Source organism: Apus apus, chromosome 2 (genome assembly GCF_020740795.1).
Source record: "Apus apus isolate bApuApu2 chromosome 2, bApuApu2.pri.cur, whole genome shotgun sequence".
Taxonomy (NCBI): domain Eukaryota; kingdom Metazoa; phylum Chordata; class Aves; order Apodiformes; family Apodidae; genus Apus; species Apus apus.
This window is the reverse complement of record NC_067283.1, coordinates 134,083,969-134,100,773: the sequence shown is the minus strand read 5'-3', so window position 1 is coordinate 134,100,773 and position 16,805 is coordinate 134,083,969. Positions and strand designations below refer to the sequence as shown.

General features: G+C 39.7%; 1 protein-coding gene across 1 annotated transcript in view; it reads right to left on the bottom strand.

Moving 5' to 3' along the window:
- Window positions 1-6,546: 6,546 nt before the first annotated feature.
- The window catches only part of LAPTM4B (lysosomal protein transmembrane 4 beta), a 58,631-nt gene continuing 48,372 nt past the window's right edge, over window positions 6,547-16,805 (bottom strand). Inside the window, exon 7 of the mRNA XM_051612368.1 lies at window positions 6,547-8,595. Within this exon, the coding sequence (XP_051468328.1) occupies window positions 8,521-8,595 (75 nt within the window). The 3' untranslated portion in view covers window positions 6,547-8,520. The remainder of the gene's footprint in view (window positions 8,596-16,805) is intronic.

The window sequence follows — 16,805 nt, the reverse complement described above, 5'->3', positions numbered from 1 at the left end:
GAAAAAAACGAGATCAGATACACCAGGAGGTGATCTTACAACAAGACCCAGAAAGCATGCAAGCTGCAAGCTCTAGATCATGCCTTGCACAATGAAAAACATTCTAAACATAGTGTTGTGTTTGAATTTTTACTCATGTCTGGATCGTAAGTGAAACAACAAGGTTCTTTATGCATCTTAGGTAATGTCTATGTTGTGCTCAAAGTAGGCACCTACATTTCACTTGAACTGCAACTCTGGCAGAATTTAGGCAGTCTGGCTCTTGACCTGAAGGTGTTTGTATAGAACTATGTAGATCAAAGATTATAAAAATAAAATTACATCAGTATTTAAATTTTGGTGTTTCAGATGCCAAGCAACCAAATGGCAGCCAATCCAGCCAAATCCTTGGGTGCTTTTGTGGTATCATTTGCAGCAGAAATACCTGTCTGCCTGATCTTGTCATTGCTATGGCTGCTGACTTGAGATTTACCCTGATTTCATCTTTAATGAAATTAGTTGATGATATTACCACTTTCAAAAGGAAGCAGACTGTCTCACAGCAGCCCTTCTAAATACATACACGGATCCGTGGTTTTTTATAGTTAATACAAAAAAACATGATTAGTGAAACTTGCCTGCCTCTGATCAACCCAGCTGAAATATGTTCTGTTAAAAGGCTATTATGGCAATGTATATTAATACAAAGAACCACATCCCTGGAAGTGTTCAGCAGCAGGTTGAATGAGGCTTGAAGCAACCTGGTTTAGTGGAAGGGTGTCCATGCCTATGGCAGGAGGTTGGAACTAGATGATCTTTAAGGTTCCTCTCAACATAAACCAGTCTGTGATTCTGTGTAACTGTGGCTATTAAGAACTAGTTTGGTGTTGATTAAACGTTGCCCATAAGTCAAGAAGTCTGGTCCTTGCTGCCAGAAGACCTTGGGAGCCAAGAAAGGGCAGCAGGTCTGCCTGGCTCTCTGCTAGTCCTTGTGCTGGTCACCCTGTGCTCGCTCCAAGCCTCTCTGCAAACAGCTGTTAGCTGTTAGCAGCAGCCAAGCCACATCTACACCTTGAACTGTCCTGCACATGACTCTAGGAGCCACTTCTCCGTTTTCTGAGCAATGCACTAAATGACAGAATTATGGAAAGATTTAGGTAGGAAGTGACCTAAAAAAAAATCCCGAAGGATGGTGTTCAGCTCCTCTAACTTATGGCCCCCTATGGGGTGGTACTCTAAAAACAGCTTTTGGAGAGTTACTGAATTAAAAATTTTATACATTAAGTATTACAGAAAATTTATCATAGGGGGCACTGAAAAAAAATGGCAACAAAGGGAATTCACAGCTATATTTTCTATGCACTTCACGAAGTACCATGTTTTTCCAGGGCCATTGCCACAAATCTAGGGGTCATAGAGACAAGCTTTCAGGAGGCAAAATTTTTATAGGTGATGTTTTTTTAAGAAACCACTGAAACCCCTGAACACATGCGTAACTTGAAGATCATGAGTAATCTCCCTCACATCTAAGTTTAGTGCAGGCTTTGGTGCCTCCTGTTATCTCCTCAAGATGGTTCATGAGTCAGACCTAACTGGGGGTAAGTATCATAGGTACACCATAGCCAAAAGAAAACATGCTCCCGGTATGCAACGTATAGTAGCAGATATTGTGGATATAGACTGTCTTAAAGACTTTAATGTGTTCCTAGTAATGTTCGAAAAATGTCCTCAAGCCTCCCAAATACCTGGAAAATCCATCCAAATGTAAGATGGTATTTCACTGAAAAAGGCATCAGAACAGAAGTGTGGTAAAAGAAGTATGAGGTGCCAAAGAAGACCTGTAGTAACTGTGGTGGTTTGTAGCTGAGTTAAACCTCAAAGGCAAAGAAGAATCAATTATCTACAGTGTTATCTGTGATAAGTGTAATGCAGGAATGCTAGTGAGAAACTAGGAAGTGTCCAGAAAAAACATGCAATGTTGGGTGTATGTAGACATCACAGACATGATCAGGGATCATACCTGGAAACTCTCCCAGCTTGTGACTCTATCTGGTCTCACAACCCCTCAGTAAAAGCCATTCTTCCTTAAACATTCCCCTCCCTCCTTTCCTCAGGCAGCCCTTTTTGTAGGTCATCCTCAGGCTGCTCATGTAAAATGAAGGGGTCCCAGCTCAACTGGGACTGTGCTGCCCAAGCTGCCTCTAGGATGAGGGCCACAAATAGGGCAGCTCTGGGGCTAAATGTAGCCCACAACCAAATGTTGCAGCTGCATAGCTGCACAAGGGCAGTTAAGGAACCAAAAGCTATGTTGCTTGGTCCTACTTTATTTTTTCTAAAGTACCTTGTCAGAACTTTGAAAAAAGAGGAAAAAGCAACCAAAAGATAGTGATGTATTGTGTTGTGCTTTCAGCTCTTTTTTGGCTGCGAATTCACAAGATGAAAACCACAAACAAAATATAAAATATAAAATGAAAATGTGGCCATCAATACCTTTACTAAATATCTATATTTAAAAGGATAATATTTGCATTAAAAAAGAAGAAATATCAATATTTTTAAATGGAAAAAAAACAACAACCAACTAATCTGGTTAATTAAAAACATTTTTGACTTCTTTAGTTGCTTTTTCTTTATGAGAAGCAAAGAAGCAGGATCACACAATAGCAGGAAATTTAAGCTGCCCTGTGCAACTGATAAAGCTAATTTCATCCTCAGCTGTAATGCAATGAAGGAAATGAAACTTATTCCAATTTTCTAATTGTTTGATGGGAGAATTAATGAACTTGCGGCAGATAAAGATTAGTAACTAAGCTCTCAATTTGTTCCTTTACTTTTATTGCCCTTGCTGCCCTCAGGTGAGTGCATGTGATATTGCCAAGATCAACCACATTCATATAAATAGTATCAGTCTCCTTGAGTGTCCCACCAATTTGTGATGTATCTAGCCACCTTAAATTGATGTTCTGGTGATCCACAAAATATAAATATAAAAGTAATTGTCTGTCCAGCAAGTTTTTGTCCGTAAGAGACAGGATGCCTGTTCGTGCTTGCCTCTGGCCCAGAGAGAACCACCTGTAAAGCAGAACATATCTGTCTTATTAGGATGATACCTGTATTTTTAGACCACCTTGCTCATCCTGACACTGAGTGTGCTTAGAGGATTTGATTATAAAAGCCTACCAATGTTGGGCCTCTGTCTCTAATTACACCCTTGCCTCTGCTGTCTTGAAAGGACCTGAAATGGGCACTTGGAATGAGGAAATAGTTTCAAAAATAAGGGTGATTAATCCCCCAAAGTTCCTGATGATGGAGTAGAAAGAATCTAAAAAACCCCCCAAAAAAACCCAAAAAACAACAAGCCAAAACCAAAAAAAGTCACTCAAACCCTCAAAAAAACAGAAGTATTTGGATACTTGGGCAAAGTTTATGCAAAACCAGAAACTTGTTCAATAGGACTTATTTAGCAGGATGCAGCACTGTAATGAGGGCTGTAACGGAGCCCAGGTTCTAGGCTAAAAAGCTGTGTTTGCCTCATCCCTGTTATTGCTGGTCATGTTGATCTCAAAGAGCAAACACAAGCCCTCTGAAGTGACTGCAGAGTCCACTGTGCTGCAGCTCTGTCTCTCAGAGCAGCTTCACAGCTCTTCTGTCTCTGCTGACTAGCAAGCTTCTCCTGTAAGCCAAGTAGCCAGCCCTGCTGCACGCCTGATTCATCTCCTTGCTGTTCAGTCAGCGGTCAGTCTTCCAAGTTACCCAGTGTCTTCTACTGAGACCAATTAGGTAAGTCCAGCTCTGGCTACATAGGACAAATCCCTCACGACTTTCTGAAAACCCTCTGGTTCGAAGGGTTTGAATAATCGGAAAGAAAAAAGTAAGTTACTGCATTAAATTTCACATCAATTCTTCATTAAAATAAACTACTGGTGTAGCTCATTGTTTAGGACATAGTTGTAGAACTGCCTTTTTGCTTTAAACCAAACTTTGAATCTTCTGGCTGGGTGACAATGAGGGTTTTCTTTCCTGTTGCTTTGGTATCTTATTCTGCTGGAGGTAGACACAGGCTGCAGGCAGAGGGTCACAGATCTGGCTTCCACACCCTGCTGAGCTATTCAGTTGAAAAACTGGCCACGTTGCAGAACCATTTTGGGTCAAATCCATGGGTGTGGAGACATCATTTACAAATACCAGAGTCCTTCCCTGAAAGAACTCTAATCCTGATTTATCAGAGCCAAACCTCCCTTCAGATAACTGTGGCTGCTGTTTTGGGTTTCTCAGAGCTGTGAACTGAGATAGTGTTGGAACATCTCCATAGCCACAGGCACTGAAATTCAGCAAGAAATTTATTTTTTTTATGGTACCTGGCTGCATGGTTTGCACATAATACAGACATAAAAATGGGAAGGCTGTAACTTGGCTTCAGAGAAGCAGCCTCTAAGCAGAGCAGCCTCTAGGTAAGGAATATCTAAGAAGCTGCTTCTACAGAGAGAACCTCTAAGGAGAGCTGCCTCCAAGGATGTAATTTAGCTCCAGAGAAGCAGCTTGGAGTTTGACAAACTAGACAGTCTAGGAATTTAACCAATATTCCTTTAGGTTTAGAAAAATAAATCTGTCCATTTCTTCTCATTACACCAATTAAGACCAAGGTATCACCCACTCCAGTGCTAAAAATCTGAAGCAGTGCTGACGTTTACAGGACAGTTGTATTTCCTCCTGACTGTAGCAGAAGAGAAAGAGCACATCAGTCAACCTGTTTTGTAGCAGTGAAGCCTGTCAGTGCAACAAAAATTGTGTCTCTGTGCTGTTTAAAGGACATAAAAGAACCTTTCCTTCCTGTACTCTTTCCCTGTTGCTGTTCTTCATTCTGCCCTTACCAGTAACCACGTCTTCCATCTCGCATATTCCAAGCATCAGTGTGTAGACCTGGTGATATTAGCCAAAAAATTGTTTAAACTGTCCACAGTGTTCCTAGTTGCTGTATTTTGGCCAAGAGGGTAGTGGTGAGGAACACACTATTTTGAAAGCACAGAATTTGGAATATCTTTCAGACTAGTTATCATTCCCCCTCCTTCCTTGCCAAGCTTTTCTCTGGCCATAAGTTGATCTGATATGGCTTTTGGTTACATATCAAGTCTGGATTTTTTTTACAAACTGGAGGTTTTCCCAAAGAAGTAGAGACAGGTTATCACCTAAAATAATGGTCATTAATAATTGCTTTAGAAAACTGGATGTACTTATAAGTGCCACACTGATGGTTTGTTCACCACTACAAAATCCTCTTTGCTTTCTGCAGTAGGATGCATGGATGAGTGCACAACAAACAAGCTGCGTTGTTCCGTCAGGAATAAGATCAAGCAAAGGGAAATGGGATTTATGCCTTAGCATGTGTAGGCTTTCTGAAGCCTGCAGTGCCTTATATTTTTAAAAGAAAAATACAATTTTTCAGCAAAACATCTACTTATATTTCTGGTACTACCAAGGTTTAGATTCCTGTTTGCTGGTTTTGGCCCCGTATTTATGATGTTCCATGTCAATGTACCTTGAAAACATTTTCTTTCCACTCTTAAGTTACTAGAAATTAATAATAATAAACTGCTATGTCAGAGTTTAAGATAAGAAAACAGGATAGAATTTGAGTAAGCACATGCTCATAATATCTGTGAGAAAGGAAAAAATTCACAGAATAGTGAAAAAAAAGTACTGTTAGGAGCAAATAGTTCCCAAAACACCAAAACTTAAGAAGCCAGGTTTTTAATGGGTTTCTGTGTCACAGATGACTGACTACTGAAAAAGAATTTTAGGAAAGCTGTGGTGTGAATTGCCTAGGATTAGACAAAGAGATGGAGAATGCATTAAACAACTGAGGATAGAAAACCTTCAGCTGGAGTTCATGTCTCTTTATGTAATCCAAAGGATCTGCTCTATCTTTGGGAGCGGAGAACTTGTCTCCCACGTGGATCCTCTGATACGTCAGCAGAGCTGAGCTTATATTACATTATCTGCTCCCTCCCACCCAGATGTCTATTTACAGTATGAGCAGGAATGCCATGGTTTTGATGCCATAACCTTCCTGCCCTCTTTAACTCAAACTGGACAAAATCCAGAAGGTATCAGGAGTACTGACAGGACACATGCACTCACACTTATGCACGTGAGTGTGCGTGAAGAAGTCTTGATTCCATAGTAAGGGAAGGTGAAGTCCAGTGAAATTTAATGTGAATTAGCACATTATCCCTATAATGGTGTGGAGAAAAAAGAAGCCCAAGATTTTGATGCAGCTCAGTATAGCCCTGTTCTGTATCACACACTTCATCAGACCTGGAAAAGTGCCTGCAGTTCTGGACAATGAACTAAAAGCTTGAATTATCTCTTGGTTTTATTGTATAATAAATTACAGAACTTAATGTTCTAGCTTCCATTTATGCAGGGAAAGCAGGTGAACGGACTGGTGAATGGACTGAAAAAGTGTTGTTTATGTCATTTGCAGGGAAAATCCTCCCAACTCAGATTGATCGAACAGGAATTTGTGTATGTTTGTGCTCAGAAGACCAGCAAAAATGTTCTCCATAGTCATGAGGAAACACCCTTTTATTGTAGAGAAGTTTGTATACACAGATGCGATGTATTTACAACCAGCTTTTCTCAAACAGATGACTGTTTAAATTCTTTCACAAATCTGACAAGAATGAAAGAAAATGAAGCTCAGAAGCCCAGCCAGCCAGCCCAAACCCCAAATTCATATTAATTCCTGAAGATAACTGTAATGAGAAAATAATACATGGAGTTATTCTGAAGGAAGGAGTAGGACTGTGACAGAGGTCATGGATGGACTTCAAATTGGATCAGTCAAAAGCATTGCTGTTCATTGTTTGACCTCAGAGTAGATGAACCTCAAAGTAAAATTCCAACAAGCAGAGACCTGCCTGTTCCCAAGAGTGTGGAAGAGACAGGCATGAAGAGTCTAGCTCTTCCTTCTCTGGCCCCTGCAAGGACAGGTCACAGTGGCAACCTCCATACAAGGAAGTTGTTGGTCCTGTGTTCCCCTGGAAAGCTCTTTTCCAGAAAAAGGCAGGGAAAGCTCCACTCTTCTTCAGCTGCAGAATGGAGTTAATGCACTGGGGGTGAGAACAGGTGTTCTCCTTAGGAAGAGTGTGGGACTCACATGGCAGCCCAGTCACAGGAGAGACAGCACCTTGGTATCTTCTGGTGCCCCTCCAAACTGTGGCTCAGCTCTGCACTGCCCTTTAGCTGGGACAGTGTGCAATGGCATCAATCTGGCTTCAGCCTGCTCTATCACCCCAAATTCAGAGGAGACAACACACGGGGAAATGAGAGGTAGAGACACACATTATATTCCCTTTTCCTGTTCCTTTTCAGTTAAAAGTAGAACCTTCATCAATGACAAAAAGTTACATGTGCAGGAGGCACTTATCTGGGGAAGAAATAAATACCTCACACAAGCATTCATGGATGGATGAGTCCCATGAGAAGGATTCTCAGCACAACCAGTTCAGTCATAAAAGGATCTAAAATCCCCACATTGATGTAGATGAGAAACATGAAAACATACCGACTAATGTTCAGTGAAGTTACATGCATAAGTTTCCCATAGGTTGGGAACATTTATCTTAGAATCTGCATAATTTAGTTCACACTCAGCAGAACACTGCAATATTTACAGGCACATTCCAGTGGCAAAACATTTGCATATTGAGTGTGAAACACACAGCTCTGTCACCTAACCATGGGACTTTAAAAGCAGGGATTTTGTGACCTTAAAATACTATTTGTGAAGTTAGTGGGGAGGAAAAAGGTGTGTAGGCAGGAAAAGAAAATTACCAGAAGTTGGTAAGAACTGGGAGTTTTTTGAGCATTGGAATGGTTGCAGGCTGGGACAAAGTGAGTCTGTGTAGACCACAGGTTCTGGCTTGTTACACATCACAGAGTGCTTTGTCTATTCTCATTTCCTATACTTATTTTTCCCAATTAAATTTGTTTCCCATTAGCCAGGTTGATGAGAGCAACACATAAGATTCCTTCTTCTCAATCATCATCCTTCAGCTTACTAATTTAATCAATTCTTGCAGAACAGGAATGAAGTGGAATGTCACTTTTTTGGACTTCGTCTGTGTTCTGAAGGTGAAAGTGGGTATTTGAGAAACACATCTGTAATGCTTTGGAAGCTTTACAAATTAAAAAAAAAATAAAGTTACACTCTGAACCTGATTGAATATGCAAAGTTCTATGTTCTCTAGCACTGCATGTCAGACATGGTGGAAAAAGCTTTTAAGTGTCTACTGAAAATTTAGAGCTACCCAGAGTAGTTCTGAAACTAGTTCACTAGTTCCTGAAACTCTACTGTAGTTGCAACAAATTATTAAAACTATCTACAGAATTTGAATAATACAATTTAGGTTTCAATATGTCAGCAAAACAGCAATGTATAACCCATTGAGGTTATAACCTGGAAGTGAAATTATCAAACTATTGCTCCAATATCTGAAGAGTAAAGCTATCCTCCCTAGGTACACAACATGCTCTCACTTATGCTGACACATAAGGTGGTGGTGGTTCTTTCGCAGCTCCGTTCATGGGATCATCATACGGTGGCAACAAGACCTGCAGGAAAGGAAATAAGATTATGTATTTTAAAAATAAGCCAGCTGATAAAATTAACAGAACAGAAAAGAAAACCCTTAAGGGCTAGTCCTAAAAAATTACAAAAAAGAGTGAATTAGTAAGTAGGTGCAGAAGAGTTAGAAAACAAAACAGTATTAGCTTGAAGTTCCTCCTTCTCAATTTGTGTGCCTGTTTTAATTATGAAAGAAAACGTGATTTCTTCTCATTTCTTACTGACTTCAGTGACAGCCTGATTTCAGCCACAGACCGTTCCTTGCAGGTACCTGAATTTGTTCAATCTGGCAGTGACATTAGCTGCTTATTCTGGAGCTATCCTCTGTCAAGAGCACTTAAAACACATCTCCTGGAGGAGTGCTAAGACTGCTAAGCTAGAGTGAGAAAAGTCCCAGAAACCTCTCTTTCTGAGGTCTCCCTGGAATAGCTCATAATTATTTTGGGGTGGGGAGAAATAAAGCAAATGGAGAAGAAATGACCTAATGTCTAAATAAATCTTCAGTTTTGTGCTTCTGGGGCATTCAAGGTATGAAAAGGAAGACCTACGTTCCCATAAGTCCTTCAGTGAATATGTAAACATCTGATAAAAATTAGGACAGCTTTAATCATCTATCATCCCCATTCACAGGAGGCCAGGCAGCTTCCTAGGACATGGAAGATGCAAGTTCAGGCCACACAGGGCAGAGGAGGATTTGAGCCAAGATTTCTCCTTCTTTAAGCAAGCACGCTAACTATCATGGAATTTTTTGTGGCACCAGCACTGCCATTAATTGGCTTTGCATGTGAAAAGGCAAAGAAGCAATTGGTCTGTGAATCCCAGCAGGATAAAATAGATGTCTGAATGACAAATGAGTGTACATTCCCTAGAACATCTCAATCTTGTGTAAGAATATCAGTTGCAGTGCACTTGCGGAGATACTTTAAGCAGCTGAAGATCAATTATTCATGATGGAATTTCCAGATTTATCAGCAGTGCTTCTTGGTCATTAAAGAGCACACAAAGCTGATTATCTAAACATACACAAGGAAAATCCTGAATTCAATAAAGTCAGTGGAAGTTTTGCCATGAGAGGATTTAATCAGATCTCCAAGAAGTTGATAAACTGCCTTCTGCAAAGAAACATCTGTAGTCATCTCTTCTGGACTTCATCCACAACATAACAAAATCAGTGGGAATCTATAGATTTAAATAGATTTGGATCAGACTTTTGAGGGATAGTTCCAAGGGTGATTCACACTATGCTTATGTAAGTTTACAGACATGTGTTGATGACCATGTATTCAAGTACATCTGTGCACATGTTTGCTAGATTACAGAATGGCTACCTTGGCATCTTCAGCCCTTAGTCAAAAAAGTCCCATCATTGAGAAAATGAAATTGTCAGAGCCATCTCTCTTTATTAATACCATATGTTTAGCTTGTAAATGCAATATAATATGCACATATCCACTAGATAATCTAAAAAACTTTGTGTCAAAAAAGCATTTACTAAATGACTGGCACAAACAGCTTATGGCAGACTACTCACCTAGTAAAATTAGGATAACACATAGAACTTCAAATAAATACCATGATATATTTTGCAATGTAAAGAAAATGTAACATAAAGCATGTGAAATGTGAAAAACACTACCATTGAGATCCTCTCCCTAGTGCTGACAAGTAGTTTAATAATAACAGGGTTTCTAGTAAAATACTCAAATGTAGTGAAAACATGTTCGTTAGTTGATTACGAAGAAATATAATTAGCAATTTAATCTGATGTATGATGAGACTGAAAACGAATCAAGTTCACTTTGTGAAGATTTAGTCATCTTATTGTACTCCTGTAATGCTAAGGCCCAAACTGTCGTCTGTTCTTCTCAGGTTCAGTCCATTTCATCAGGTGTGGTAAGAAATAACAGCAGACACAATCCAAAAAGCTGTCCATCTTCCAGGTCTATGAGGTGATTAATAAAGGACAATACCTCTTCCTGTGCTCTGATCTTCTTTTAGACCTACATGTCCTAAGGATACTGTAGTTACAGCAATATTACTAATAGGACAAGAGCCTCCTAGTAAGGCTTTTACCTCTTGGGAGATAAACACTCCCCTTTTCTCTGTGGACCCAAAAGTCATATGTTGGTCAATGGACCCAAGTACCCTCAGAAGACACTTTCTCACTTATCAACTGTTCAACAAGAGAGGGGAGACAGGAATACTTGCAGGAGCCCTGTTGGAGAAGCCACTGGCTAAATCCTAAGGCATATGGATTTCTATAGGAATATTCAAGGTATGTGGGGTATGAACTGGGGAAACCACTAAAAACATTCAGAAGTTTCACAAGAAAATACCTACAGCAGAAGGCTAAAGAGTATTTGCCAAATGTCTATTAAGGTTTAGAGTCACTATTTTTGGCAAAGGTTGTTTGAACAGTTCTATCTGTGATGACTTTACAAGCTTACTCCTCAAATATTTTTGTGCTTAAATATTTAAATATCCTGATCCTGCAGCTCCCTGACATGAACAGAATAGTGATAAAAAATAAGGAGTGTAGAATAAGCAGAATCCAAAATTATTACCTTTGCCTAGCAGTGTTTAAGTTAGAAAAAGAAAATACAGACAGGATATTAAACAAAGGTTAAGATGAATTAATGTGATTGGACAACACCTGGAAGAAAGCTCTTGGAGTTTGTGGAATACATCGTGCTGGCTGGGACCCCAAGGATTTCAAGCCATTAGTATAATAAAAGTTCCTTAAACTAACAATGTGGTTTTGTTACTGTTACTTAAAAATCTGTCAACTGTAAGTCTAAATAATCCTCCTTCTGCTTCCATGGCACTTTGAATAACTCATCAACCACTCTATAACTACAAATCTTGCAACTCTGCCTCCATAAGACTACCTTTTTATTATTTTTTACAAGAACACAGTTTCAGGCCTTTGCTTTCCCTTAATAATCTCCTATCTTCTCTCAATTAAATGTATTTTAGCAAAAGGGGGAAAAAACCAATAAAACCTGAATTACCTCAGCTTTTAACTGGTTACTGTTGAAATCATTAACAGTTTCTAAAAATCTCAAGGAAAAGATAATTCTATTAGCATTTTAATAACTGACTTTAACCCAAAACAGCTGAGATGAAAATCTGTATCAGAGTGGTTTTCCCTTCTCTTGTGTTAATTTTGGGTCTCAATATGATTTAATGGAAGCAATAAGTGCCTTGGACGTAACATCACATAGTTATTCAGGCAATATGTTATGTTCTCCAGAGACACAAAATGGAAGCCAGTCACTGAGCCAAAGAGTGAATTCAGAAACTGGAAAAGTAGACAGAAACTCACAATTCAGTCTTATCTAAGAACCTAATTAGAATGGATGCATTCTAAAATAATGCATGAAGGACAAAAAGATATGCCTATTTTAGGTCCATGGTATCCCTAAGGCAGAATATCTACTAGGACAACTGATGCATTTTGCTTCCTAGGCATTACATTTGAGCACTTCCTTGCTTGTTTGTTGTGAATTAAAAAAAAAAAAAGTATGTTAGCTCCCCCGGATGCTCTGGGACTAATGTTTACAGTGTGTCTGAGACTGTCACTCACAAGTTACTATAAAAATTAAGTACAAAGGACTCCCATTTTTTGGAACTCAGTGATCCCTGTGAAAAGTAGTTCTGGCTTTTCATCAGTAGACCAGCAAGCAAGTTTGGAAGATTAGATGGTTGCAGGCTTCAATCCTAAAATCCAAAGGACAGAAGCTCCTAACTTCTTTCACAATCCCTATAACTGTATTTAAGAACCATGTAGCATTTTAACATCATTCTTTAATATGCAGCCAGAGGAGGAGATGACATTACTTACTCACTGTTTGTTCAGATTTCTGGTGGTAAAAGCATTGCACAGAATCTCTGAGATGAGAGCTCTAGGGGCTCTCAAACCAAGTGGGTTCAAACACCCAGCTTCTGTCTGCCCTATGAATGCTCCAGAAACAAGGTTTTCAGTTAGGTTGGAAGGACCATTTTCCACTCTTTTGTTGTCACAGTGAAACCAAGTATGCAAGAATCCATGGGGAAAGGAAGAAAAGAGGAGAAAGTGTGGCCACTGTTAGGAGACTTAAGTGGGACAGGGAGTCCTGGGTGCTGGGCTTTGCTCCCAATACCATTTAAGCATTTTGTTGCAAGCAGCCTTGCATAATACGCAGAAATAATCCAGAACTGACTCATAAGAAATCCTGGTCCTGACTTAGCTGGTGTCATCCAAGAGGTTTGGATAACTGTATTACATAAGCATCTCTCTATTATAAAGCACATGATACAGGATGACCTTCTCTGGAAGAAATAATTACCATACAAATTTGCCAATGGCTATCACATATTCAGTTAATATAAGCATATGTCATTTCTTATTTTTTACATCCTGGTTCATCTGGTTTTGGAGAAAAGGTTTTTAAAGACATTGCTTAGAAATACGTCTAAGAAACACAGGCAAATATTTGTATATTCAAGCAGTTTGGAATTAAACTTGGCCCCAAAGCGTTTTTTTGGGAGCAAATTGCATCATTTCAATAATCACTCCATACTTTTGCTGCTGATTCCACATTTACCTGAACTTCCAGTAGAAAATTTTCCTTCTTCAGCATATGTACAAGCTTTCTCAGATTGCTGCAGTTATCCTGTTTGAACTCAAGCTGCTTCGTGTCTAGCACATTTCTAGAGTAGAAAATGTGCTTAGTTGTTTACAAGTACACTTAAATAAGTGATTGATTATTTCTGCATTCTTAAGGGTCTCACCCAAAACTCACTGAACTCAATAGAAATCTTTCTGTGTCACCAGAGAGCTTTGGATCACTTTTTTCCACAGCCATTTGTATTCTTCACAGGGTGGAATGTCAATTGTGACGATTGTCACAGAACAGCTTTGAGTTTGAACATTGAGTTTGAACAGCATTTTGACTAGCAGCTATATGAAACTTTTGTGAGTTCCCATGGCAAAATACGTTCTTGGTGTCTTGTTTGAAACAAACATTGTCAGAGACAGCTCTAACATACCTTTCTCTAACACATTTTAGGTCAGAAATGCACTTGGTAATGCCAAAAAAAGCTATGGATTAGAAATCTCTCTGGTAAGCACTGATGGTTCTGGTGAGCATTCAGGATGTTTTCTCAAACTACAACTTTTCAAGAAGAACTCTAGTCCTTTCTGCTGAAGGACTTCACATTGCATCAATGCAAAATATATATAGATAGGGACCAATTAAAATGAGTACAATTGCACTTGAGTGCAATTAGGGTCATCATTATTGCAAATTAATCCTGGCCCTATTGCTGATCTTTTGAGTTTTGACAAATTGTTTGACTTTGTCTTAGGAAGATCTTCCATTTGCAGAAATTTCCATCTGTTTCTGTCTGAAATGTTTATCCCAACTTCTTCACCACAGCTATGTATGTGTTACGTGTCATTCTTCTGCAGAGTGACCTTTACATTTCAGACATCGAAACCACTACCAGAAATTAGGGGAGACCTGTGTGAATATGTGGGGAGGAAAAGGAGAGAGGGCAAAAGGAGTCTATTCTTTCACACAGCTCACATACAAAGTGCCACTGGGTTCGGGACTTATTCTCTGTTTACTTAAAAAGGAAGAGAGAGTAACCACGAAATGAACAGTGGGAGGCAGATGGCAAGAGTATGCCAGGGCCAGAACTGGATTGTTTCACATCTTAAAGTGCTGAAGCACAAGAATTTCCTCATCTGGGAGACTGTCCAACGTACAGCCCCTGGCCTGATGTTGGGATGAACACTGACACAGCTGCAGGCTGAAGTAGAGCCACTACATGCCTTTCTTAATCCAGGACACGTTTTCTCCTCAGTGGGTCAGAGGGCTGATACATCAGGTTCAGAGACAACTGAATTGAAAGATGAGGTTTGAGCAGCACATGCCTAGTTGCACTACTCCAGGTTCATTTCATCCAGCTGGAGACCAACCACCAACTTGTACCAAACTGATAATGTTGTGAGTTTGGAGAGGGTTTAACAGTATGCAATCACATTTACTCATTTCATGTTTACTTCCCTGCTCTTCTGTCATCACCCAGCCAAGAGGAGTAGAATTTCCTCCCACAGCTGCAGAGCTTTGAGGAGCCATTAACTGCAACCTAAAGCATGCTCAGCTGCAGTGAAGCAAGCAGCAAGCCTACAAACAGCCCTAGAGAGGAGGCTGCTGATGTGACCACCTGTCTAGTTTAAGACAGTCCCAATAGCCCTTGTGTACTGTTGGGTTCTTGACTATGCAAATATTATGAAGATCACCTGGGGAAAAAAAGAAGATTTCCATGTGCATTAACAGCTATAGCCAGCTGATTGCTTCACTCTGTATGCAAGAAAGGCTGAGAATAATTCTCTCTTTGAAATGTCTTCCTGTCAAGATTGACAATGTGGTTTTCTTCTGAGAAGTCTGGGATTACAAAGGAAAATGTAGAAGAACTGTTTTTTCTACAATGGGTGCCAAAGAGTTTTTAAGCCCCAGGCTTTTCAGATGTCTCAGAAGTGAGTCAGCCAAGGTCTTCTGCTACTTTTAAAAAATCAGTTCATAAACTGCAGGTGCAAGCTGCACCTTAGAGTCATCTGATCTGGTAATCTCTGAGGTAACTTCAGAAAAGTAGGTAATACTTGGCCCTGAAGAAGATTAGATCATGCACACTCAGATTATCAAGGGAGAGAAATGGACTGAATCAGTTAGGAAGTATTAAGACTATATCAATTGAGAATTCAGGGTTTTCTCTTTAACATGAAGATACACTTTACATTGACTGTATGAAGAGACCGACAGCCTTCAGGAGAAGAGGGAGCTTTTTCCTAGCAGTGAAGAAATGGGAATTATAACTCTGTGGTGAGAAGCAGTCACATGTTGCATACAAGATAAGCCCTGGAGGAAGAAGCAGAGATCAGCTTTCATCACATTGCAGCTAAGCACGTGCATATATGGGCAGCTTTGCTGGATCAGGTGAGAGGTCCATCCAGATCACAGCAATTAGTGATGGATGATGAAGAAAGAGAAGTGCAAGACAGAAGAATTACAGAAATTAAGAAAGAGCAACGCAAGCATCCAGGGTCACGACTTGCACAGAATATTCTCCAAACTGTCAGAATTTTGCATGTCAAGGACTTGCTGAATTACTGGACATGCCTTACAATAATTTTTCTTTCATTGATTTTTCTAGCCTGCATTTGAACCCATGCTGACTTTTAGCACCCACAACATCCTGTGGTAAGCAGTCCACAGCTAATGTAGGTGTTACATGATGAAATACCTTCTTTGGTTTGCTATGAAACCTGCTACTGGCTATTTCATTTTGCTAAGACAGTGAGTGGTTGTTTCTCCTTCACCTCCTCTGCCACCCATGATTTTAAAGACCTCTATCACATTCTTTTTTGTTCTGTCCTTCTCTCATCCCATTAAGGATGGGATGTTCCCCTGCAGTGCAATACAGTTTATGTCTTCATGCTAAGACACTCACTTGACAGTTTTGGGTCCAGGCTGAAGTGAGAGCTCCAAGACCAGGCATATGGAGAAGCATTATAGTGAAGAGGGTGCTGGAAAGGGAGCTTCATCTGGATGAAGCTTCCTTCATGCTCAGGAGAGCAGGAGGCATGTTCACACATCTGACCTGTATTAGATATTCTTCCAGATGAGACCAACTGCCCTTTAGAAGCAATTCTTATCAATAAATGCTTATAAATACTTCAGAGATAGCTTTTTACAGTGTAAATGGCTGTTCTGGTCAAGTAAGTCCAGTCAAAGCAACAGTTTCTGAGGAAGTCAGAGAGAAATGTTTACAAAAAACATTTCCCATCTTTCTTTTTCTCTTTCCCCTGTCCTCAGATAATAAAGCCCTGGGTATAGGGCCAAAGCTTCATATTCGAGCCAAATCATATTTAATATGAAAAGCGAAATGTTTTATGCACAGATGCTTTTACTTGAAAAGTCTGTCCAAAATGTGCTAGTTAATTACCATTTAAGGGTTTCAAGATAAGTTGTCTGTCAAACAAATCCCAAGGAACCTTCCTCTTAACAAGGACAGGAAGTATTTCCATGTTTATATGTATGCATTTCCTTCAGAAACCACACTAGAACGATTACAGATGGAGTATCTGGAAGCAGAATAGCTCAGAGATAATTTATAACCCCATGCAATGAAGAAGTAGGCCTTAAAGCTG